Source organism: Somniosus microcephalus, chromosome 6, assembly GCF_052327205.1.
Source record: "Somniosus microcephalus isolate GS21.2 chromosome 6, FLI_Smic_1.0, whole genome shotgun sequence".
Taxonomy (NCBI): Eukaryota; Metazoa; Chordata; class Chondrichthyes; order Squaliformes; family Somniosidae; genus Somniosus; species Somniosus microcephalus.
This window is the reverse complement of record NC_140992.1, coordinates 10,549,654-10,573,697: the sequence shown is the minus strand read 5'-3', so window position 1 is coordinate 10,573,697 and position 24,044 is coordinate 10,549,654. Positions and strand designations below refer to the sequence as shown.

The 24,044-nt window shown below is 49.9% G+C and overlaps 1 protein-coding gene across 1 annotated transcript in view; it reads left to right on the top strand.

The window, feature by feature from the left end:
* The window catches only part of LOC147115447 (organic solute transporter subunit alpha-like), a 57,501-nt gene extending 33,748 nt beyond the window's left edge, over window positions 1-23,753 (top strand). Inside the window, exons 2-9 of the mRNA XM_085989710.1 lie at window positions 813-904; window positions 1,553-1,707; window positions 5,054-5,127; window positions 7,007-7,165; window positions 10,120-10,231; window positions 15,447-15,593; window positions 21,100-21,205; window positions 22,927-23,753. Coding sequence (XP_085845836.1) covers window positions 813-904; window positions 1,553-1,707; window positions 5,054-5,127; window positions 7,007-7,165; window positions 10,120-10,231; window positions 15,447-15,593; window positions 21,100-21,205; window positions 22,927-23,126 — 1,045 coding nt within the window. The 3' untranslated portion in view covers window positions 23,127-23,753. The remainder of the gene's footprint in view (window positions 1-812; window positions 905-1,552; window positions 1,708-5,053; window positions 5,128-7,006; window positions 7,166-10,119; window positions 10,232-15,446; window positions 15,594-21,099; window positions 21,206-22,926) is intronic.
* The last annotated feature ends 291 nt before the right edge of the window (window positions 23,754-24,044 follow it).

Sequence of the window (24,044 nt, the reverse complement as noted above, 5' to 3'; positions counted from 1 at the left end):
CAGAGGGAGGGGCTTCAATCGGAGAGTTACTGTACCAGAGGGAGGGGCTTCGATGGGAGAGTTACTGTACCAGAGGGAGGGGCTTCGATGGGAGAGTTACTGTACCAGAGGGAGGGGCTTCAATGGGAGAGTTACTGTACCAGAGGAAGGGGCTTCGATGGGAGAGTTACTGTACCAGAGGGATGGGCTTCGATGGGAGAGTTAATGTACCAGAGGGATGGGCTTCGATGGGAGAGTTACTGTACCAGAGGAAGGGGCTTCGATGGGAGAGTTACTGTACCAGAGGAAGGGGCTTCGATGGGAGAGTTACTGTACCAGAGGGATGGGCTTCGATGGGAGAGTTACTGTACCAGAGGGATGGGCTTCGATGGGAGAGTTACTGTACCAGAGGAATGGGCTTCGATGGGAGAGTTAATGTACTGGTTCTGAATAACTTCAAACACTAACTAAACACGACTGTAATGGAAACTCTCAGAAATCATCCACTCATCTGAAAAAAGTCATGCAAAACTAAAAGTAGGAGATAGTGGACTCAGGATGGGAATCGGGGGCTGTGGGCAGTTTACCATGCGTCACTTGGAGACATCCTGAGGTCAGGAAAAGCGCTTTATAAATGCAAGCCTTTCTTTTAAACTTCTCCCAGGAAAATCATATTGATTGCTGCTGACCATCGACCAATCTGATTGGGACTGGAGGTTGACAGCTTAAGCTGACCTCCGGGTCGATGATCTCGATTTGGACGCATAAAAGCAAATTATGACCTGAATGTTTAATCGGTGACATTTCTTTTTGTTTAACTTGCTGTTTTGAAGGTTTCCTCCAGACATCATCGAACTAATCGAGAAATTTAATGTCTCAGAAGCTTGTTTCTTACCGCCTCCGAAATCCATCGATCTTATATTACGTAAGTCAAGAGAAAATCATCAATTGTTTTTGAATTGAGAAACCCAGGTGAAGGGGCCAAGGCTAAGGTCACGTCGAGATAAATCAGGAAGAGGTGAATAGGCAGAATACTGCGGATGCTGGAAATGGGAAATGAAAACAGAAAATGCTGGGAACACTCAGCAGGTCGGGCAGCATCCGTGGAGAGTGAAACAGAGTTAACGTTTCGGGTCGATGACCTTTCCTCAGACCAGTTCTGACAAAAGGTCATCGACCTTTAAATATTGGCCCCAGGACACCGGGGGAGAAATCCCCTGCTCTTCTTCGAAATAGCGGCCGTGGGATCTTTTACTTCCACCTGAGAGAGAGCAGACGGGGGCCTCGGTTTAACGTCTCATCTGAACGACGGCACCTCCGGCAGTGCAGCACTCCCTCAGCACTGCACTGGGAGTGTCAGCCTGGACTCTGGGCTCAAGTCCCTCGAGCGGAATCTTCTGACTCAGAGGCGAGAGCGCACCACCCACTGGGCCACGGCTAACACCGTTTAACAGAAGATGATTAAGTTCCAAAGAATTCTTATTCCCTGCAGCAACTGTGGATCTTGTGCTGCACCGGCAGCGGTTCTGTGGTAGTTTCTGAGTTCATTTTTCTTGTCCCTGTTCATGCACAGAGCTGACCTGGTTGGATATCGGTATCTTTGCCGCGTTGACAGCAATGACCGCGCTGTCTGTCATAATCTACACGGAGAACACTTATTATTTACTCAAGAAAGTGAGGTGTCCCTTTAAGACCAAGACTTTAGTGAAGATCAGCGCTGCACCGACCGTGAGTTATTCTTTTCTCTAAAATTATCCGTTACTCGTGAGAAAATGTAAGGAAATACATCGAGCGTACGGCACAGAAACAGGCCATTCGGCCCAACTGCTCCGTGCCGGTGTGTCTGCTCCACACGAGTCTCCTCCCACCCCTTCTTCATCTCACCCTATCAGCATATCCTTCGATTCCTTTCTCCCTCATGTGTTTATCCAGCTTCCCCTTAAATGCATCTCTGCTATTCACCTCAACCACTCCCTGTGGGAGCGAGTTCCACATTCTCACCACTCTCTGGGTAAAGAAGTTTCTCCTGAATTCACTATTGGATTTATTAGTGACTATCTTGTATTTATGGCCCCTAGTTCTGGTCTCTCCCACAAGTGGAAACATCTTCTCTACCTCTACCCTATCGAACCCCCTTCATAATTTTAAAGACCTCTATCAGGCCACCCCTCAGCCTTCTCTATTCTAGAGAAAAGAGCCCCAGCCTGTTCAAAGTTTCCTGATAGTTCTAGCCTCGCAGTTCTGGTATCATTCTAGTAAATCTTTTTTGCACCTTCTCCAGTGCCTCAATATTCTTTCTATAATATGGAGACCAGAACTGTGCTCAGTACTCCAGGTGTGGTCTAACCGAGGTTCGATACAAGTTTAACACAAATTCCCTGTGTTTCAGGCTAGTGGAATGTTGGCCTTTAACTCAAAAGGGAGGGTGAGGTGCTTCAGTTGTTCAGAGCCTCGGTCAGACCCCATCCGGAGTGACTGGGTTCAGTTCCGGGCCCCGCCCCTCGGGAAGGATATCTTGGCCTCGGAGGGGGAGCAGCGCAGATTCACCAGGATGATACCGGGGCTAAAAGGGTTAAATTCCGAGGACAGGTTGAACAGACTGGGCTTGTATTCCCTCGAGTTTAGAAGGTTAACTGGTGATCTAATCGAGGTGTTTAAGATGATTAAAGGAGTTGATGGGGTAGAGAGAGAGAAACTATTTCCTCTGGTGGGGGGAGTCCAGAACAAGGGGGCAGAACCTTAAAATTAGAGCCAGGCCGTTCAGGGGTGATGTCAGGAAGCACTTCTTCACACAAAGGGTGGTGGAAATCTGGAACTCTCGCCCCCAAAAAACTGTTGAGGCTGGGGGGGGTCAATTGACAACTTCAAATCTGAGATTGATAGATTTTTGTTGGGTAAGGGTGTTAAGGGTTACGGAACCAAGGTGGGTAGATGGAGTTAAGATGCAGATCAGCCGTGATCTAATTGAGTGGCAGAACAGGCTCGAGGGGCTGAATGGCCTCCTCCTGTCCCTATGTCATTGCTCAGGGATGTGTGGGAAGGCTGGCCACAGGTGATCGGGGTGGGGGGTGACTGGAGGGGTGAAGTGTGTGGAATCCCCCAGACGGAGTCAAGGCTCTGGGCACCTCTGCCAGCTCAGGCGTGTAGTGATTCTTCAAGCATGAACACATTAGGCACCAGCTGACTATTCGACTGTGGGAGGAAGGATGTCACAGCGGAGCCTGATGTTGGCCTCACGGAGAGGAGGGTGACCCAAAGTGCACACCTCGATGCTGTGCTCCACCTGACCGGGACTCAGCACTGACTTCAGCCGCACTTCCCCAAAGTGACCATCCTTCAGGCGTAGAATGGCGACCCGCTATTCCACCACGGGAGGCATCATGGCCTGATCTCACCCACCCAATTTCCACACACACACACTCTCGCGCGCACGCCCTCTCGCCACACACGCACTCTCCACACACACACGCACTCTCCACACACACACACACACACACACACACACACACACACACACACACTCTAGCATTCACTCTCTCACACACTCTAGCATTCACTCTTGCTCGGGCACACACTCTCGCACACACACACACCCTCGTACGCATTCTCGCACACTCTCGTGCATGCACACACACTCGCGCACACTCCCTCGCGCGCGCACACACTCTCGCGCGCGCACACACGCGCTCTCGCGCGCGCACACGCTCTCGCGCGCGCACACGCTCTCGCGCGCGCACACACGCTCTCGCGCGCACACACACGCTCTCGCGCGCACACACGCTCTCGCGCGCACACACGCTCTCGCGCGCACACACACACTCTCGCGCGCGCACACACTCGCGCGCGCACACACTCTCGCGCGCGCACACACTCTCGCGCGCACACACACACTCTCGCGCGCACACACACACTCTCGCGCGCACACACACTCTCGCGCGCACACACACACTCTCGCGCGCACACACACACTCTCGCGCGCACACACACACTCTCGCGCGCACACACACACTCTCGCGCACACACACACACTCTCGCGCACACACACACACTCTCGCGCACACACACACACTCTCGCACACACACACACTCTCGCGCACACACACTCTCGCGCACACACACACACTCTCGCGCACACACACACACTCTCGCGCACACACACACACTCTCGCGCACACACACACACTCTCGCGCACACACACACTCTCGCGCACACACACACACTCTCGCGCACACACACACTCTCGCGCACACACACACTCTCGCGCACACACACACTCTCGCGCACACACACACTCTCGCGCACACACACACTCGCACACACACACACTCTCGCACACACACTCTCGCACACACACTCTCGCACACACACTCTCGCACACACACACACTCTCGCACACACACACTCTCGCACACACACACACTCTCGCACACACACACACTCGCACACACACACACTCGCACACACACACTCTCGCACACACACACACTCTCGCACACACACACACTCTCGCACACACACACACTCTCGCACACTCTCGTGCACACGCACACTCTCGTGCACACGCACACTCTCGCACACACACACACTCTCGCACACTCTCGCTCGCACACACACTCTCGCACACACACTCTTGTGTACGCACACACTCTCGCATGCACACACATTCTCGCACGCACACACACTCTTGTTCGCACACACTCTCGCACACACTCGCACTCTTGTTCGCACTCACACTTTCGCACGCACACACACACTAAATTCAAACACACGTGCACACTCACACACAAACACTTAGACACCCCACCACCCGCCCCCTCCCCCTCAACTCTGGCCCAGTGAGATCAGTTATTTAAGCACAGAGCGAGGATTGACTTGGGACTTGAGACAGACAAGTGTCTGGAACAGTTCTGGGCTGTGTGTTCATCCAAGGGTTTCTCAGGAGGGTGAAGGCAATGTTCGCTGTTCCACACAGACCATCATGTGTTGATGAACAGACATGGGGGGAGGGGCCACCATTGCTCTCCATTCTCTTCTCTGACTGAAGCCTCACTGACCGTCTCTTCCCTCCCACAGGTAATCGGCATCACCTCATGTGTCGGACTTTGGGTCCCTCGGTCAGTGATGTTCGTGGACATGATGGCGGCTACGTAAGTGGCAGAGCAACGGCTTTCGTCCAACTCAGTGACCCGTCATCACATGGCCGGAACCCTAATACATGACCCCAATCCTAATACACAGCCCGAACCCAAACCCTAAACACTAACCCTAACCCTAATACACAGCCCGAACCCAAACCCTAAACACTAACCCTAACCCACAGCCCTAACCCTAACCCTAATACACAGCCTGAAACTAAACCCTAAACACTAACCCTAACCCTAATACACAGCCTGAACCCTAACCCTAAACACAAACCCTAACCCTAATACACAGCCTGAACCCTAACCCTAACCCTAACCCTAACGCTTGACTAATCTACTGGAATTTTTTGAGGATGTAACTGGTAAAATAGATAAGGGAGAACCAGTGGATGTGGTGTATTTGGATTTTCAGAAGGCTTTCGATAAGGTCCCACATAAGAGATTAGCGTGCAAAGTTATGGCACACGGGATTGGGAGCAAGGTATTGACTTGGATAGAGAACTGGTTGGCAGACAGAAAGCAAAGAGTTGGAATAAACGAGTCTTTTTCCGAGTGGCAGGCAGTGACTAGTGGGGTACCGCAGGGATCGGTCCTTGGACCCCAGCTATTCACAATATATATTAATGATCTAGACAAGGGAACTAGATGTAATATCTCCAAGTTTGCAGACGACACAAAGCTGGGTGGGCGTGTGTGCTGTGAGGAGGATGCCTAGAAACTCCAGGATGATTTGGACAGGTTGGGTGATTGGGCAGATGCATGGCAGATGCAATATAACGTGGATAAATGTGAGGTTCTCCACTTTGGTGGCAAAAAAAAAGGCAGATTAATATCTGAATGGCAATAGATTGGGAAAAGGGGAAGTGCAACGAGACCTGGGTGTCCTTGTGCACCAGTTGCTGAAGGTAAGCATGCAGGTGCAGCAGGCGGTTAAGAAGGCAAATGGTATATTGGCCTTTGTAGCGAGAGGGTTTGAGTACAGGAACAAGGATGTCTTGCTGCAGTGAGACCACACCTTGAGTATTGTGTGCAGTTTTGGTCGCCTTATCTGAGGAAGGATGTTCTTGCCATGGAAGGAGTTCAGCGAAGATTCACCAGGCTGATACCTGGGATGGCAGGAATGACCTATGAGGAGAGATTGGGTCGATTGGGCTTATACTCGCTGGAGTTTAGAAGAATGAGAGGGGATCTCATTGAAACTTATAAAATTCTGACAGGACTGGACAGACTAGATGCAGGAAGGATGTTCCCGATGGTCGGGGAGTCCAGAACCAGGGGTCACAGTCTAAGGATAAGGGGTAAGCCATTTAGGACAGAAATGAGGAGGAATTTCTTCACCCAGATAGTGATGAACCTGTGGAATTCTCTACCACAGAAGGCAGTAGAGGCCAATTCATTAAATATATTCAAGAAGGAGTTGGATATATTTCTTAAGGCTAAAGGGATCAAGGGGTATGGGGAGAAAGCAGAGACCGGGTACTGAATTTGGATGATCAGCCATTATCTCATTGAATGGCGGAGCAGGCTTGAGGGGCCGAATGGCCTACTCCTGCTCCTATCTTCTATGTTTCTATGTAATACACGGCCCGAACCCTAACCCTAACCCTAATACACGGCCCGAACCCAATCACACTAACCCTTAGCCTAACTCTAAACCCTTAACTGTGTCCCTTGACCCTACACTGTGACCCTTGACCCTAAACTGTGTCCCTTGACCCTACACTGTGACCCTTGACCCTACACTGTGACCCTTGACCCTACACTGTGACCCTTGACCATAGACTTAATGAGGGAAAGATTGAGGGACAGAGAGTTTGGTCTCGAGTTACTCCGCCTTTGACCCACAGGCTCTGACCGGACTTTCTCCCCTCTCTCCGTTTCCCAGGTACTTCGCGCTGTGCAATTACCTGCTGTTCCTGGTTATTGTGGAAGGTTACGAGGGCGAGGAAGCTTTGCTGGAACACTTGGAAACCGAATCGATAGCAGTCAGCACGGGACCGTGTTGCTGCTGCTGCCCTTGCCTGCCTCACATGCGAATGACCAGGTGAGAGCCCTGCACCCAGAACATCTCCAGTTAGTGGGGAGGGAGGGAGGGAAGATAGACTTGCATTTCTATAGCGCCTCGCACCACCTCAGGATGTCCCAAAGCGCTTTACAACCAATGAGGTGCTTTGCAAGTGTAGTCACTGTTGAAATGTAGGAAGTTGGGCATCTTAATAATGTCAATCACAGAATCATCATCGAATGATACAGCGCAGCAGGAGGCCATTCAGCCCATCGTGCCTATGCCGGCTCTTTGAAAGAGCTCTCCAATTAGACCCACTCCTCCTAATGATCCAAAAATCCAATTTCACCCCTCCGGAGAAATTATTTCCTCTGGTGGAAGGGTCCCAAACAAGGGGGCATAACCTTAAAATTAGGGGTGATGTCAGGAAGCACTTCTTCACACAAAGGGTAGTGGAAATCTGGAACTCTCCCCACCCCCCCCCCCCCAAAAAGCTGTAGAGGTCAATTGAAAATTTCAAAACTGAGTTTGACCGTGATCCCACCACCAAACGCATCTTCCCCTCCCCTCCCCTTTCAGCATTCCGAAGGGACCGCTCCCTCCGTGACACCCTGGTCCACTCCTCTATCATCCCCAACACCCCTTCCCCTTTGCCTGGCACCTTCCCGTGCAAGCACAGGAGATGCAACATATGCCCTTTTACCTCCCCCCTTCCCACTGTCCAGGGCCCCAAACACCCCTTCCAGGTGAAACAGCGATTTACTTGTACTTCTCGCAATTTAGTATACTGTGTTCGCTGCTCACGATGTGGTCTCCTCTACATTGGGGAGACCAAACGCAGATTGGGTGACCGCTTTGCATAACACCTCCGTTCAGTCCGTAAGGGGGACCCCGAGCTTCCGGTCGCCTGTCACTTTAATTCTCCGCTTCACTCCCACTCGGACCTCTCCATCCTCGGCCTCTTGCATTGTTCCACGGAAGCTCAACGTAAGCTCGAGGAACAGCACCTCATCTTTCGATTCGGCACTTTACAGACTTCTGGACTCAACATCGAGTTCAACAGTTTCAGACCTATCATTTTTTTTCTCTCACATGGCCGCTGTCGATCATTCTGCCATTTACACTTCATCTAGACCTATCTTTTGTTTCTTTACTTGTCCCGTTACCATCTCCGTTTGCCTCGCACCACCATCCCTCTTGTCATTTAATCTCTCCTCCCTTCCAGCCTATCACAGACCTTCCCTTTTGTTCTTTCCTCCCCTCCCCCCTTTCCCTACCCCCTACACTTGCTTAAAAACCTGCTCCATCTCCAGCTTTTTTCCAGTTCTGACGAAAGGTCATCGACCTGAAACGTTAACTCTGTTTCTCTCTCCACAGACGCTGCCCGACCTGCGGAGTGTTTCCAGCATTTTCTGTTTTTATTTCAGATTTCCAACATCCGCAGTATTTTGCTTTTGATATATTTCTGTTATTAAGGGTATTAAGGGTTACAGAACCAAGGCGGGTGGATGGAGTTACGATTCAGATCAGCCGCGATCTGATTGACTGGCGGAACAGGCTCGAGGGGCTGAATGGCCTCCTCCTGTTCCTGTGGTTCCAAAGCACTCCGGAGAATGTCCGGAGAATACGACAATGTGCTATAGAATTGCTAGTTAATTCTTTGAAAAAAAAAGATTTTCCAATCATGATTAGATCTCACCTGGTGTTATGGAAGAATTAAGTTGACATGTTTTTAGAATTATTCAAAAAAGTTAGCGAGGCAGGAAATGAACAGGATTAAACTTCTGTGCATTCACTCTGCAGTACCACCATGTCTCTACTGGCGGCGCTGCTGAGAACAGTCACTTAACTTGGAGCAGCAGCACTGCCAGGTGGCCACCAGCAGTACTGCAGCTGCAAGGTTGATCTTTAACAACGTTGTTAAATTTATTGGCCAATGTAAATGAAGGGGCTGAAAGGACAACCATAGAGTCATGACATAATTACAATGGCAGACTTCCCGTTTAAATAAATTAATAAATCGATAATTGCTCTCCTGGCCAGCCTCCCCTCTTCGACCCTCCATAAACTTCAGCTCATCCAAAACTCTGCTGCCCCGTGTCCGAACTTGCACCGAGTCCCGTTCACCCATCACCCCTTGTGCTCGCTGACCTACATTGACTCCCGGTCCGGCAACGCCTCGATTTTAGATTTCTCATCCTTGTTTTCAAATTCCTCTATGTCCTCGCCCCCTCCCTATCTCTGTAACCTCCTCCAGCCCCACAACCCTCTGCGATCTCTGCGTTCCTCCAATTCTGGCCTCTTGCGCATCCCCGATTTTAATCGCTCCACCATTGGCGGCCGTGCCTTCAGCTGCCGAGGCCCTAAGCTCTGGAATTCCCTCCCTAAACCTCTCCGCCTCTCTACCAACGTTCCCTCTAATTTTTTTTTGTGTGCGCTGCCTCTTTAAGGGGCTCCGCAGCCCATTCAAATTTCCGCGCGTGCGCGGTTTGTCCATTTAAAAGCCGGTGAGCGGCCTGCGCGGGACCTCCAGAGCGCTGCGTGGCTGAACGGGAACACTGGTCTCTGCCTCTCTCTCCTCCTTTAAGACGCTCTGGAGAACTCTACCTCTTTGACCAAACTTTTGGTCACCTGTCCCGATATCTCCTTATGTGGCTCGGTGTAATGTTCCCTGTAATTATTTTTGGCATCACACGGCCCCATTAAGGGGCAGCGCAGGCCATTCAAGATACTCGGCATGCGTGGTTTTTACACTCAAAAGCTGGCAACCCGCTGCGGGGGATCCCTGGAGCGCCTCTCGTCCACACAGCTTACAGGCAGCATTGGCGCGGTGTCAAATTTTGTTTGATAATCGCTCCTGAGAAGCACCTTGGGACGTTTTACTACGTTAAAGGCGCTGTGTAAATACAAGTTGTCTTTCGGTGCCAGTTCTTTGACAGCTGTGAATCACCGACAGTCGCCAATGAGTTTAATCTCTCTTTTAATCTGTTCAGATGGAAATTTCGGCTTTTTGTGCTGGGGTCGTTCCAAGTGGCTTTTCTCCGACCTGTCTTTTTTTTCATGGGAATAGTTTTATGGACGAATGGACTGTACAATCCGGATGATGTGAGTGAGATAAAAACCTGATATTATTATTATTGTATCCGACTTTCGGATGAGACGTTAAACCGAGGTTCCGTCTGCTCTCTCGGGTGGACGTAAAAGATCGCACGGTCACTATTTCAAAGAAGAGCAGGGGGGCGTTCTCCCCGGTGTCCTGGGGCCAATATTTATCCCTCAACCAACATCACGTCAATGAAATACTTTTTGAAGTGTGGTCACTGTTGTAATGGAGGAAACGCGGCAGCCAATGTGCGCACAGCAAGCTCCCACAAACAGCAATGTGATAATGACCAGATCATCTGTTTTTAGTGATGTTGATTGAGGGATAAATATTGGCCCAGGACTCTGGGGAGAACTACCCTGCTCTTCGAAATAGAGCCAAGTGGAAACATCTTCTCTCGGTTTACCCTATCAAAAGCTTTCATAATCGTAAAGACCTCCATCAGGTCAGCTCTCAGCCTTCTCTATTGCACAGAAAAGAGCCCCAGCCTGTTCAGTCTTTCCCAATAGTTATAACCTCCAAGTTCTGGTATCATCCAGCATACGAGATGGGATCTTTGGAATTTAAAGGGAACAAAATAGGAAGGTTCTAAGCAGCCAGGAAGAAAGTAGAATCGCTGGACTGGAGAAAGCAGACAGGGCGAGGCAGAGAGAGAGAGAGAGAGGCAGAGAGAGAGAGGGGCTGGAGAGAGCAGACAGGGCGAAGCAGAGAGAGAGAGAGAGAGGGGCTGGAGAGAGCGGACAGGGCGAGGCAGAGAGAGAGAGAGAGAGAGAGAGAGAGAGAGAGGGAGGGGCTGGAGAGAGCGGACAGGGCGAGGCAGAGAGAGAGAGAGAGAGAGAGAGGGGCTGGAGAGAGCAGACAGGGCGAGGCAGAGAGAGAGAGAGAGAGAGAGAGAGAGGCAGAGAGTGAGAGAGGGGCTGGAGAGAGCAGACAGGGCGAGGCAGAGAGAGAGAGAGAGAGAGAGAGAGAGGGGGGCTGGAGAGAGCGGACAGGGCGAGGCAGAGAGAGAGAGAGAGAGAGAGAGAGAGAGGGGCTGGAGAGAGCGGACAGGGCGAGGCAGAGAGAGAGAGAGAGAGAGAGGGGGCTGGAGAGAGCGGACAGGGTGAGGCAGAGAGAGAGAGAGAGAGAGAGAGAGAGGGGCTGGAGAGAGCAGACAGGGCGAGGCAGAGAGAGAGAGAGAGAGAGAGAGAGAGAGGGGCTGGAGAGAGCAGACAGGGCGAGGCAGAGAGAGAGAGAGAGAGAGGGGCTGGAGAGAGCAGACAGGGCGAGGCAGAGAGAGAGAGAGAGAGGGGCTGGAGAGAGTGTGATGAAATATATTCCATTCATCACTGCCTGTTTTCTGTGTCTTGTAACTGCCTGCTTTCTGTGTCTTTTCCCTTCCCCCAGTCCTCATGTATTATGTATTGGAATGTGCTGGAACTGGTTGTGTGCAGGGCTCCGCCCATACCTGGCTCCTTTGTAATCTAAGTTCAGTCGGGCATCAGCCTCCTGAAGGAAGACATCTCTCTATTTTACGTGTTATGTTCTGAGTTAATAAAAGCCTTACTTTTGTTCTGCTAACTTCGAGTCTCGGAATAATTGAGGCACATCAATTTTATTAACTCAATTTTCAACACTATGGATCAACTCCTGAAACCCGAACGTTTGGATTTGGATCAACATGCTCCGGACGCATCAGCACGCTTCGGACACTGGTTTGACTGTATGGAATTCTTCCTGGACAATTCCGCAGCCGTCAAAGACGCTACGGACACTGCGAAGATGAGACTCGGAATGCTACGGAATTGGGTAAGCCACCGGGTTTACCCCCTCATCCAAGACGCCGATACGTACCTGGCCGCCTGCAACACCTTAAAGGTGCATTACCAGCAGCCTACGAATGAGGTGTATGCTAGGCATCTACTCGCTACTCGCGCACAGCGACCTGGGGAATCGGTGGAGAAGTTCCTAAGCATCCTGAAAAAGCTTGGCAAGGACTGTAAGTGCCGAGATGTAAAAGCCGCAGTGTACACCGACGAGCTTGTTCGCGATGCCTTTATCACAGGCCTCAGCTCCACTCACATCCGGCAAAGACTGCTGGAAAAAACAGAGTTGGACCTGAAACAGGCTGCGGACACCGCGCGGTCCCTGGAGATGGCCCAGAGAAACTCGGACGCCTACTCTTCAGCCCGCGCCGCCCACGCCGACACGTGTGCGCCGAGGGCGCCGCCATCTTGGAAGGCATCTTCCCCGCCTGGCAGCCCGACACCGGCGGGGCCCAGCTCTCCCCCCAGAAGCCCTACGACAGCCGCGACGCGTCAAGGACCCAACTGCTACTTCTGCGGGCAGCCAAAGCACACCAGAAACCTGTGCCCGGCAAAAGGCACCACCTGCTTTAAGTGCGGTAAGAAGGGGCACTTCGGGAAGGTGTGCAGAGGGAACCCCGCCGGAAAACCAACCGCCGGAAAACCCGCCACCGCCGCGTGTGCGCCGTGGGAGCGGCCATCTTGGACGCCATCTTGCCCGACCTCTCCACCCCAGGTCCGGTACTCGTGCGAAGGCATGTGAGGGACCACAAGACGGACCCTCTCGTGGAGCCAGTACACCTACTCCACGCCAACCCCCAATACGCATATGTCCGGCACGCCGACGGAAGGGAGGACACCGTGTCCATAAAAGACGTCGCCCCAGCCGGCATCGACAACAACCACGGCAATAGCAGCGACGGCGATCACAGCAACCCTTACCCACCCACTATTCTTTCATCACCCCCGGAAGAACATCGACCAACGGCACCCCCACCAACTACCCCTTCAACAACCCCGGCGGCACCCCCGGCAGAGACCCAGGAGGCTACCGGGGACACCCAGCCGACACCCGCGGCACCACAACAGCCACGTCGGTTGCAGAGGACTATCAAACCCCCGAACAGACTAAATCTATAGAAGGGGTGAATGTGATGAAATATTCCATTCATCACTGCAGTCAGGGAGTGGTGGAGACAGAGATGCACTTCCTCACAGCTTGTGGAAAATATCAGGGCATAAGGGGGAATTTCTACCCAAAATTCACAAAATTATGCCCTGAATTCAAAAATTTGAATGACGACCAAAAACTCCCATACCTATTAGGGGAACAGAGAAATAGTGTAACCTTAGTGGCAAACTATGTTACAGCTTGCCATAAACAGAGGGACAACCATTAAATCTAAGAATAGAGTATATACAAATTATTTGAATGTATATTTATACACTCAGGGATATATCTGTTTATACACTGTATGGATAGATCTGCGTTTATGTGTTCAACCATAAATGTTTTTTCGATGTTTTGGCAACATAAGATGTACCTTGTCATGCCAATAAAGCGATTTGAATTGAATTGAGTGAGGCAGAGAGTGAGAGAGAGAGAGACTGGAGAGAGCAGACAGGGTGAGGCAGAGAGAGAAAGAGAGAGAGGGGCTGGAGAGCAGACAGGACGAGGCAGAGAGAGAGAGAGTGAGGCAGAGAGTGAGAGAGAGAGAGAGAGGCAGAGAGTGAGAGAGAGAGGTGCTGGAGAGAGCAGACACGGTGAGGCAGAGAGTGAGAGAGAGAGAGAGAGGTGCTGGAGACGAGGCGAGTCAACATTCACATCACCTGTCGCCAACTGACATTTAACCAGAACTGTGCTGAACTAGAAAGTTAATGATAAAGCCAAAAATTAGTATTTATTACAACATTTTTCTTAGTTTGGTGTTTATTAGGGTGCTAGTATATCAGTGCTGGAGAATGGATAGTCCCAGGGCAGGTACAGCACGGGTTAGATAGAGAGTAAAGCTCCCTCTACACTGTCCCATCAAACACTCCCAGGGCAGGTACAGCACGGGTCAGATACAGAGTAAAGCTCCCTCTACACTGTCCCATCAAACACTCCCAGGGCAGGTACAGCACGGGTTAGATACAGAGTAAAGCTCCCTCTACACTGTCCCGTCAAACGTTCCCAGGGCAGGTACAGCACGGGTTAGATACAGAGTAAAGCTCCCTCTACACTGTCCCATCAAACACTCCCAGGGCAGGTACAGAGTAAAGCTGCCTCTACACTGTCCCATCAAACACTCCCAGGGCAGGTACAGCACGGGTTAGATACAGAGTAAAGCTCCCTCTACACTGTCCCATCAAACACTCCCAGGGCAGGTACAGCATGGGTTAGATACAGAGTAAAGCTCCCTCTACACTGTCCCATCAAACACTCCCAGGGCAGGTACAGCACGGGTTAGATACAGAGTAAAGCTCCCTCTACACTGTCCCATCAAACACTCCCAGGGCAGGTACAGCATGGGTTAGATACAGAGTAAAGCTCCCTCTACACTGTCCCATCAAACATTCCCAGGGCAGGTACAGCACGGGTTAGATACAGAGTAAAGCTCCCTCTACACTGTCCCATCAAACACTCCCAGGGCAGGTACAGCACAGGTTAGATACAGAGTAAAGCTCCCTCTACACTGTCCCATCAAACACTCCCAGGGCAGGTACAGCACGGGTTAGATACAGAGTAAAGCTCCCTCTACACCGTCCCATCAAACACTCCCAGGGCAGGTACAGCACGGGTTAGGTACAGAGTAAAGCTCCCTCTACACTGTCCCATCAAACACTCCCAGGGCAGGTACAGCACCGGTTAGGTACAGAGTAAAGCTCCCTCTACACTGTCCCATCAAACACTCCCAGGGCAGGTACAGCATGGGTTAGATACAGAGTAAAGCTCCCTCTACACTGTCCCATCAAACACTCCCAGGGCAGGTACAGCACGGGTTAGATACAGAGTAAAGCACCCTCTACACTGTCCCATCAAACACTCCCAGGGCAGGTACAGCACGGGTTAGATACAGAGTAAAGCTCCCTCTACACCGTCCCATCAAACACTCCCAGGGCAGGTACAGCACGGGTTAGATACAGAGTGAAGCTCCCTCTACACTGTCCCATCAAACACTCCCAGGGCAGGTACAGCACGGGTTAGATACAGAGTAAAGCTCCCTCTACACTGTCCCAACTTGAGAAGAGCGCCCCCTACTGCAGCAAATGGATTTGTTATCCATATCCTCCACCAGCCATCCAGTGACCGAGCACACCAGTGATCGAAAGTCTCCTGTCTTCCTACATTTAGGCCAGGTTTAATTCTAAGCAGATCAAATCCGCACTTGAAATTCTGCGAGCCAGCTCTGATACTTTTCTTGTTTCTCTCCATTTTGCCATGCTGCCTCAGTTATCGGTCACAAGCATTTTCCTATGGATGAACCTGTTCCTGGGAGTGTCCACAATCGTCGGGCTTTGGCCGGTGAATATCCTGTTCCGACACTCTAAACTGCTTTTGGCCGATCAGAACCTGACGGCTAAGTTCACGCTCTTTCAGGTGAGTGAGTCACAGCCCCAAAGCTCTGTGCGTGCAACGGTCCTACGGCGGGGGATCTGGGGGAAATAACAGATGAAAGAAATAGGATGTGGGAGTAAAGTTCAGACCATGGTAAGGAATGAGGGTTTAAAAAAAAATTATATTCATTCACGGGATGTGGGCGTCGCTGGCAAGACCGGCAGTTATTGCCCATCGCTAGTTGTGTGACTTGGAGGTGAACTTGGAGGTGGTGGTGTTCCCATGCGCCTGCTGCCCTTGTCCTTCTAGGTGGAAGAGGTCGCGGGTTTAGGAGGTGCTGCCGAAGAAGCCTTGGCGAGTTGCTGCAGTGCATCTTGTAGATGGTGCACACTGCAGCCACAGTACGCCGATAGTGGAGGGAGTGAATGTTTAAGGTGGTGGATGGGGTGCCAATCAAGCGGGCTGTTTTGTCCTGGATGGTGTCGAGTTTCTTGAGTGTTGTTGGAGCTGCACTCATCCAGGTAAGTGGAGAGTCATCGAGTTATACAGCACAGAAAGAGGCCCTTCGGCCCATCATGTCTGCACCAGCCATCAAGCCCTGTCTATTCTAATCCCATATTCCAGCACTTGGTCCGTAGCCTTGTATGCTATGGCATTTCAAGTGCTCATCTAAATGCTTCTTGAATGTTGTGAGGGTTCCTGCCTCTACCACCCTTTCAGGCAGTGAGTTCCAGATTCCAACCACCCTCTGGGTGAAAAAGTTTTTCCTCAAATCCCCTCTAAACCTCCTGCCCCTTACCTTGAAACTATGCCCCCTGGTTATTGACTCCTCTACTAAGGGGGAAAGTTCCTTTCTATCTACCCTATCTATGCCCCTCATAATTTTGTTCACCTCAATCAGGTCCCCCCCTCAGCCTTTTCTGCTCTAAGGAAAACAACCCCAGCCTGTCCAGTCTCTCTTCATAGTTAAAGCGCTCCAGCCCAGGTAACATCCTGGTGAATCTCCTCTGCACCCTCTCTAATGCAATCACATCCCTCCTATAGTGTGGCGACCAGAACTGCACACAGTATTCCAGCTGTGGCCTAACTAGCGTTTTGTACAGCTCCATCATAACCTCCCTGCTCTTATATTCTATGCCTCAGCTAATGAAGGGAAGCTGCCCGTGTCCTAACTTGCACCAAGTCCCGTTCACCCATCACCCTCTGTGCTCGCTGACCTACATTGGCTCTCGGACCAGCAGCGCCGCCATTTTAAAATTCTCATCCTGGTTTTCAAATCCTTCCGTGGCCTTGCCCCCCTCTATCTCTGTAACCTCCTCCAGCCTGACAACCCTCCGAGATCTCTGCACACCTCCAATTCTGGCCTCTTGTGCATCCCTGATTTCCATCGCTCCACCATTGGCAGCTGTGCCTTCAGCTGCCTGGGCCCTAAGCTCTGGAATTCCCTCCCTAAACCTCTCCGCCTCTCTCTCCTCCTTTAAGATGCTCCTTAAAACCTACCTCTTTGACCAATCTTTTGGTCACCTGTCCCAATATCTCCATACGTGGCTCGGTGTCAAATGTTGTTTGATAATCGCTCCTGTGAAGCACCTTGGGACGTTTTACTACATTAAAGGTGCTATATAAATGCAAGTTGTTGTTATGTGAGAGCTTCCTGCACACTCATAATTCTGGCAAACTTCACCTTCATTCCCTAATAACCCCCCCTCCCAGTATCAATAACCCTTGCAGTTAGGGTTATGTTAGTACGCAAGAAGTCCAACAAGAGAAGAATCACTGCTGGATCTAGTAATGGGAAATGAAACACAGCAGACAAGAGAAGTAAGTGCAGGGGGAGCATCTAGGCACTTGTGATCACAACATAATAAGGTTTAAAATAATGATTGAGAAAGACATAGATAAGACAAAGACCAAAGTAATTGACAAGGAGATAAAACAGCAGTGGAAAATATTTGAAATGGTGATCAATAGAGTTCAGGAGAAATATATTCCAAGAAAAAAAGCAACAAACTACTCAATAATGACACACCATGGATGAATAAAGAGATAAGGGAAATATTGAAACTAAAGAAAAAGGCATACACTGAGTACATGGACAATAAAGGAGAGGATGGCGAGAGGGAATATGAAGAGATTAGGAAAGAAGTCGAAAAAAAATTAGGAAATCAAAGAGGAATTACGAAATTACATTACCATGGAATCTAAAAAATATTAATGTATTCTACAGACACATAAATAACAAAAGAAAATCTAGGATAGGGATAGGGCCACTAAGGGATACGCATGATAAACTCACAGGTAATGATGGCGAAATGGCAGAAATATTGAATAATTACTTTGCCTCAGTGTTTACCAAGGAGACTAACATGGTGGACATGTCAGTAGAGGAAGAGATCATAAGAACATAAGAAATAGGAGCAGGAGTAGGCCAATCAGCCCCTCGAGCCTGCTCCGCCATTCAATAAGATCATGGCTGATCTGATCCTAACCGCCAATCCACTATCACAGAACCATCTCCTGAAGCTAACAGAATTAGACACACAAAATAGGAGCAGGATCAGGCTACACGGCCCCTGGGCCCGCTCCACTACCCACAGGGCCATGTCTGATCCGAACCTAGACTCATGTCCAAATTCCTGCCCGCTCCCCATAACCCATAATTCCCTTTACTTCTAGGAAACTGTCTATTTCCTGTTTTAAATTTATGTAATGATGTAGCTTCTACAGCTTTTTGGGGCAGTATATTCCATGGACCTACCACCCTCTGAGTGAAGTAGTTCCTCCTCATCTCAGTTTTGAAAAAGCAGCCCCTTATTCTAAGACTATGCCCCCTAGTTCTAGTTTCACCCATCATCGGGAACATCCTCCCCGCATCCACCCGATCCAACCCCTTCACAATCTTATATGTTTCAATAAGATCGCCTCTCATTCTTCTGAACTCCAATGAGTAGAGTCCCAATCTACTCAACCTCTCCTCATATGTCCATCCCCTCATCCCTGGGATTAACCGAGTGAATCTTCTTTGTACTGACTCGAGAGCAAGTATGTCCTTTCTTAAGTATGGACACCAAAATTGTACGCAGTATTCCAGGTGCGGTCTCACCAATACCTTGTACAACTGAAGCAATACCTCCCTATTTTTATATTCTATCCCCCTAGCAATGAAAGCCAACATTCCATTGGCCTTCTTAATCACTCGCTGCACCTGCATACTAACCTTTTGAGTTTCGTGCACCAGGACCCCCAGATCCCTTTGTACTTCAGTACTTTCCAGTTTCTTGCCATTAAGATAATAACTTGCTCTGCGATGTTTCCTGCCAAAGTGCATAACCTCACACTTTCCAGTATTGTATTCCATCTGCCAAATCTCTGCCCACTTACTTAGCCTGTCGATGTCCCCTTGCAGGTTTTTTATGTCCTCCTCACTCACTACTTTCCCTCCCATCTTAGTATCATCTGCAAACTTTGATATGTTACACTCGGTCCCCTGCTCCAAATCGTTAATATAGATTGTAAAGAGTTGGGGACCCAGCACTGACCCCTGCGGAACACCACTAGTTACTGATTGCCAGCCTGAGAATGAACCATTTATCCCAACTCTCTGCCTTCTGTTAGATAGCCAACCCTCTATCCATGCCAGAATATTACCCCCAATCCCGTGATTTTTTATCTTAAGCAATAATCTTTTGTGTGGCACCTTGTCAAATGCCTTTTGGAAGTCTAAATACACTACGTCCACTGGTTGCCCTTTATCCACCCTATACGTTACTTCCTCAAAGAACTCCAGCAAATTTGTCAAACATGACTTCCCCTTCATAAAACCATGCTGACTTTGTCCTATTAAATTATGATTATCCAAATGTCCTGTTACTGTCTCCTTAATAATGGACTCCAAGATTTTACCTACCACAGATGTTAGGCTAACCGGTCTATAGTTTCCAGCCTTCTGTCAAAAAGATATCAAGACATTTAAGACAGAAAGGACAGAGATAATTGATAAACTGATCAAACTCGGAGAGGATAAAACCCTTGCATCCACGCATATTAAAAGAAGATAGGGAAGAGATAGCAGAGGCAGTGATATATAAAAGGGAATAGTGCCAGAGGACTGACAGGCAGCTAATGTGATTCCTATATTTAGAAATGGAGAATAAATAAGCCCAGGGAACTATAGACCAATTAGCTTAATGTCGGTAGTAGGAAAGATAATGGAATCCTTATTCAAAGATGTAATAGAAAACATCTATAAACTGAAAATATAATAAAGAATTCAGCACAGATTCCTAAAGGGAAGGTCACGCTTGACCGACCTCATTGAATTCTTCGAAGAAGTAACAGAAAAGGTAGACAAGGGTAATGTAATAGATGTAATATATTTAGATTTCCAAAAGGTCTTTGATAAGGTGCCTCATGACTAAGGGCAGAACATGTGGAGTCAGGGGCAAGTAGCAGAATGGAGAGCGAGCTGGCTACAGAACAGAGAGTAGGGGTTAAAGGTAGTTACTCAGATTGACAAATGGTGGGAAGTGGCGTTGCACAGGGATCGGTGCTGGGACCACCATTGCTCACCATTTACAAAAACGATTTGGACTCGGGAATCAGAAGTACAATTTCAAAATTTGCAGATGACACCAAATTGGGGGGTGTAGTTAATACAGAGGATGACAGCGACAAAATACAGGAAGCCATTAATAAACTTGCAGAATGGGTGTGTAATTGGCAAATTAATTTCACTATAGATAAGTGTGAGGTGGTGCATTTTGATAGGATGGGGTAGAGAGATTCTAGGGGTACAGATACACAAATCACAAAGTATCAACGCAGGTTAATAAGGCCATAAAAAAAAGCAAACCAAGTATTGCGGCTCATTTCTCGAGGGATAGAATTGAAAAGCAGAGAAGTGATGTTAAACTTGTATAGAACCTTAGTTAGACCACACTTGGAGCACTGTGCATAGTCCAAAACTAGGGCCATAAATATAAGATAGTCACTAATAAATCCAATAAGGAATTCAGGAGAAAATGTTTTATCCAGAGTGGTTAAAAAGTGGAACTCGCTACCACAGGGAGTGGTTGAGGTGAATAGTATAGATGCATTTAAGGGGAAGCTAGATAAATATGAGGGAGAATGGAATAGAAAGATATGCTGATAGGGTGAGATGAAGAGGGGTGGGAGGAGGCTCGTGTGGAGCAGAAACACCGGCACGGACCAGCTGGGCCGAGTGCCCTGCTTCTGTGGACAGGAAACTACTCGGTGTCAGTCATGGCTCAGTGTGTCGCACTCTCGCTTCAGAGTCAGAGAGGTCATGGGTTCAAGTCCCAGGACTGAGGGAGTGCTGCACTGTTGGAGGTACCGTCTTTCGGATGAGAAGTTAAATCAAGACGCCATCTGCCCTCTTGAAGAAGAGCAGGGGAGTTCTCCCCTGGTGTCCTGGACCAATAGTTACCCCTCAACCAAAACCCATCTGCTCTTTCCAATCGACGTCTCAGGAACCCACTGTACTTCCCGAACCTTTCCTCACACTCTTTACCTTTCTTCCATTTTCCAGGTGATTCTGATCCTGTCCTCACTGCAGTATTCCATCATTGGAACGTTGGCTGGTGCCGGGCACATCGGCTGTGCTCCTCCTTACTCCGCAAGGACCAGAGGCCAACGTACGTAACGCCACAACTACCCAAAAGAACAGGGGGTGGGAGGTGGAGTGGGGGGGGTGTTCAGTGCTCTCATGGCCGGAATCACATCTTCCACCCGACATAAACATGAGGTCATCCAAAGCTCCGCTACCCGTGTCCTAACTCGCACCGAGTCCCGTTCACCCATCACTCCCCCTGTGCTCGCTGACCCACATTGGCTCCCAGTTCAGCAACTCCTCCATTTTAAAATTCTCATCCTGGTTTTCAAATCCCTCCGTGGCCTCCTCGCCTCCCTATTTCTGTAACCTCTTCCAGCCTTACAACCCTCCGAGATCTCTGCGCTCCTCCAATTCTGGCCTCTTGCGCATCCCCGATTTCCATCGCTCCACCATTGGCGGCCGTGCCTTCGGCTGCTTTAAGCTCTGGAATTCCCTCCCTAAACCTCTCCGCCTCTCTCTCCTTCTTTAAGATGCTCCTTAAAACCTACCTCTTTGACCAAGCTTTTGGTCACCTGACCTAATATCTCCTTATGTGGCTCAGTGTCAAACTTTGTTTGATAATTGCTCCTGTGAAGCGCCTTGGGACGTTTTACTATGTTAAAGGCGCTATATAAATACAGGTTGTTGTTGTGTGAGAGCTTCCTGCACACTCATAATTCTGGCAAACATCACCTTCATTCCCCAATAACCCCTCCTCCCAGCACCAATAACCCTTGCAGTTGTGGTTATATTACTGGTGCAGTAATCCAGAGAAGGAGTAGTTCAAATCCCACCTCGGCAGTTTCAGAATTCGAAGGAAATAAAAAGCTGGTCTCAGTAAAAGTGACCGTGAAGCTGTCGGATTGTTGTAAAATGCCAACTGGTTCACTAATGCCCTTTAGGGAAGGAAACCTGCCGTCCTTACCCGGTCTGGGCCTATATGTGACTCTAGTCCCACACCAACATGGTTGACTCTTAACCGCCCCTCTGAAGTGGCCTCGCAATCCACTCCGTTGTATCAAACCAGCTATTAGTGGTTCAAGTAGAAGGCCCACCGCCACCTTCTCAGGGGAACTAGGATTAGGCAATAAATGCCGGCCTTGCCAGTGACACCCACATCCCCAGAATACATTTTTTTTTTACGATGGCTCTCTAGAGAATTCTTTTATTCCTCCACCACCACCGCCCCCCCTCCTCCATCTCCCTTAATTGCTGACTCGCGTTGGCCTACGGTTCCACAGTTAATGGTCCGTCCCCTTCCATGTGGCCATTCTTCGTGCGTCACGCTGGACAGTTGGGAATGCTATTCAACTATGGGGGGGAACCTCACAGCCAGGACCACTCCTGTCCTCGTTGAACATCGACACAAGCAAACTCCCCAACCTTTCCCCATGGAGAACATTCAGAAGAGCAAACACTGGCTGATTCCCATCCCCACCCCCCAACCCAGGGGTTACCAAGCCAATCGTAGCCTCTCCCCATTGAGACCCAGTCTGAGTCCCCCAAAGAGCTATTGAGGCTTCGGGTCAATTGAAAATTTCAGAACTGAGATCGATAAGACTTTTGTTGGGTAAGGCCATTAAGGGATATGGAACCAAGGCGGATAAATGGGGTTGAGATACAGATCAGCCATTGAATGGCGGAACAGGCATGAGGGGCTAAATGGCCTCCTCCTGTTCTTAATCGTCTTCAACGCTACGCTGTTCCTCCACCCCCCTCCCCCTTCCCCAGATAGTAATTCCAGAACTTTATATTCCTTCGCAGTCATGAACAACCAGCTCCTAATTATAGAGATGTTTTTCGTTGCCGTGCTCACGCGGATGTCCTACAGGAAGGAGGACGCTCAGCCAGGCTACAGAGCACTGGATGCAGCCCAGCCCCAAGACAAGGAAGAAAGAGGACAGCACGCGTCAACAGACAATGCTAATGGCCGGGCCATGAGCCACAGTAACCTGGAGGCCTAGGACAACCAGCCCGCTGTAATCCGCAAACCAGCGAACTAACTAGGATGAGACGGCTTTGCTTCTGTTACAACGACTGAACCGAAAATAATTACTTGAATTAAAACATACAATTGGGTAGCGCTCGCGCCTCGGAGTCAGAAGGACTCGAGCACGTGATGTAGGCCGACACTCCACAGTGTCAGTACTGCGCTCTCCGAGGTGCCCGTGCCGCGCTCTCCGAGGTGCCCGTGCCGCGCTCTCCGAGGCGCCAGTGCCGCGCTCTCCGAGGCGCCAGTGCCGCGCTCTCCGAGGCGCCAGTGCCGCGCTCTCCGAGGCGCCAGTGCCGCGCTCTCCGAGGCGCCAGTGCCGCGCTCTCCGAGGCGCCAGTGCCGCGCTCTCCGAGGCGCCAGTGCCGCGCTCTCCGAGGCGCCAGTGCCGCGCTCTCCGAGGCGCCAGTGCCGCGCTCTCCGAGGCGCCATTCCCGCGCTCTCCGAGGTGCCTGTCTTTCGGATGAAACGTTAAATCGAAGCCCCGCTTGCCCTCAAAATGCCTGTGGACGCAAAATACCCCACAGCCACTATTAATAATCCCGATGTCCTGACCAACATTTATCCCTCAACCAACGCCTAAATAAACAGATTATCTGGTCATTTATGTATTTGCTGTTTGTGGGATCTTGCTGTGCGCAAATTGGCTGCCGCGTTTCCCACGTTACAACAGTGACCACACCTCAAAAAGTACTTGATTGGCTGTAAAGCGCTTTGGGACGTCCTGAGGTGATGAAAGATGCTGTAGAAATGAAAGTCTTTAATTTCGTTTTGCCCCTTGTTGCGACAGTCAGTGTAACCTCTGAACTTTCCGGAGATGTTATCATAGATTCTTACAGCACTAGGACATAAGAATTAGGAGCAGGAGTCGGCCATTCAGCCCCTCAAGCCT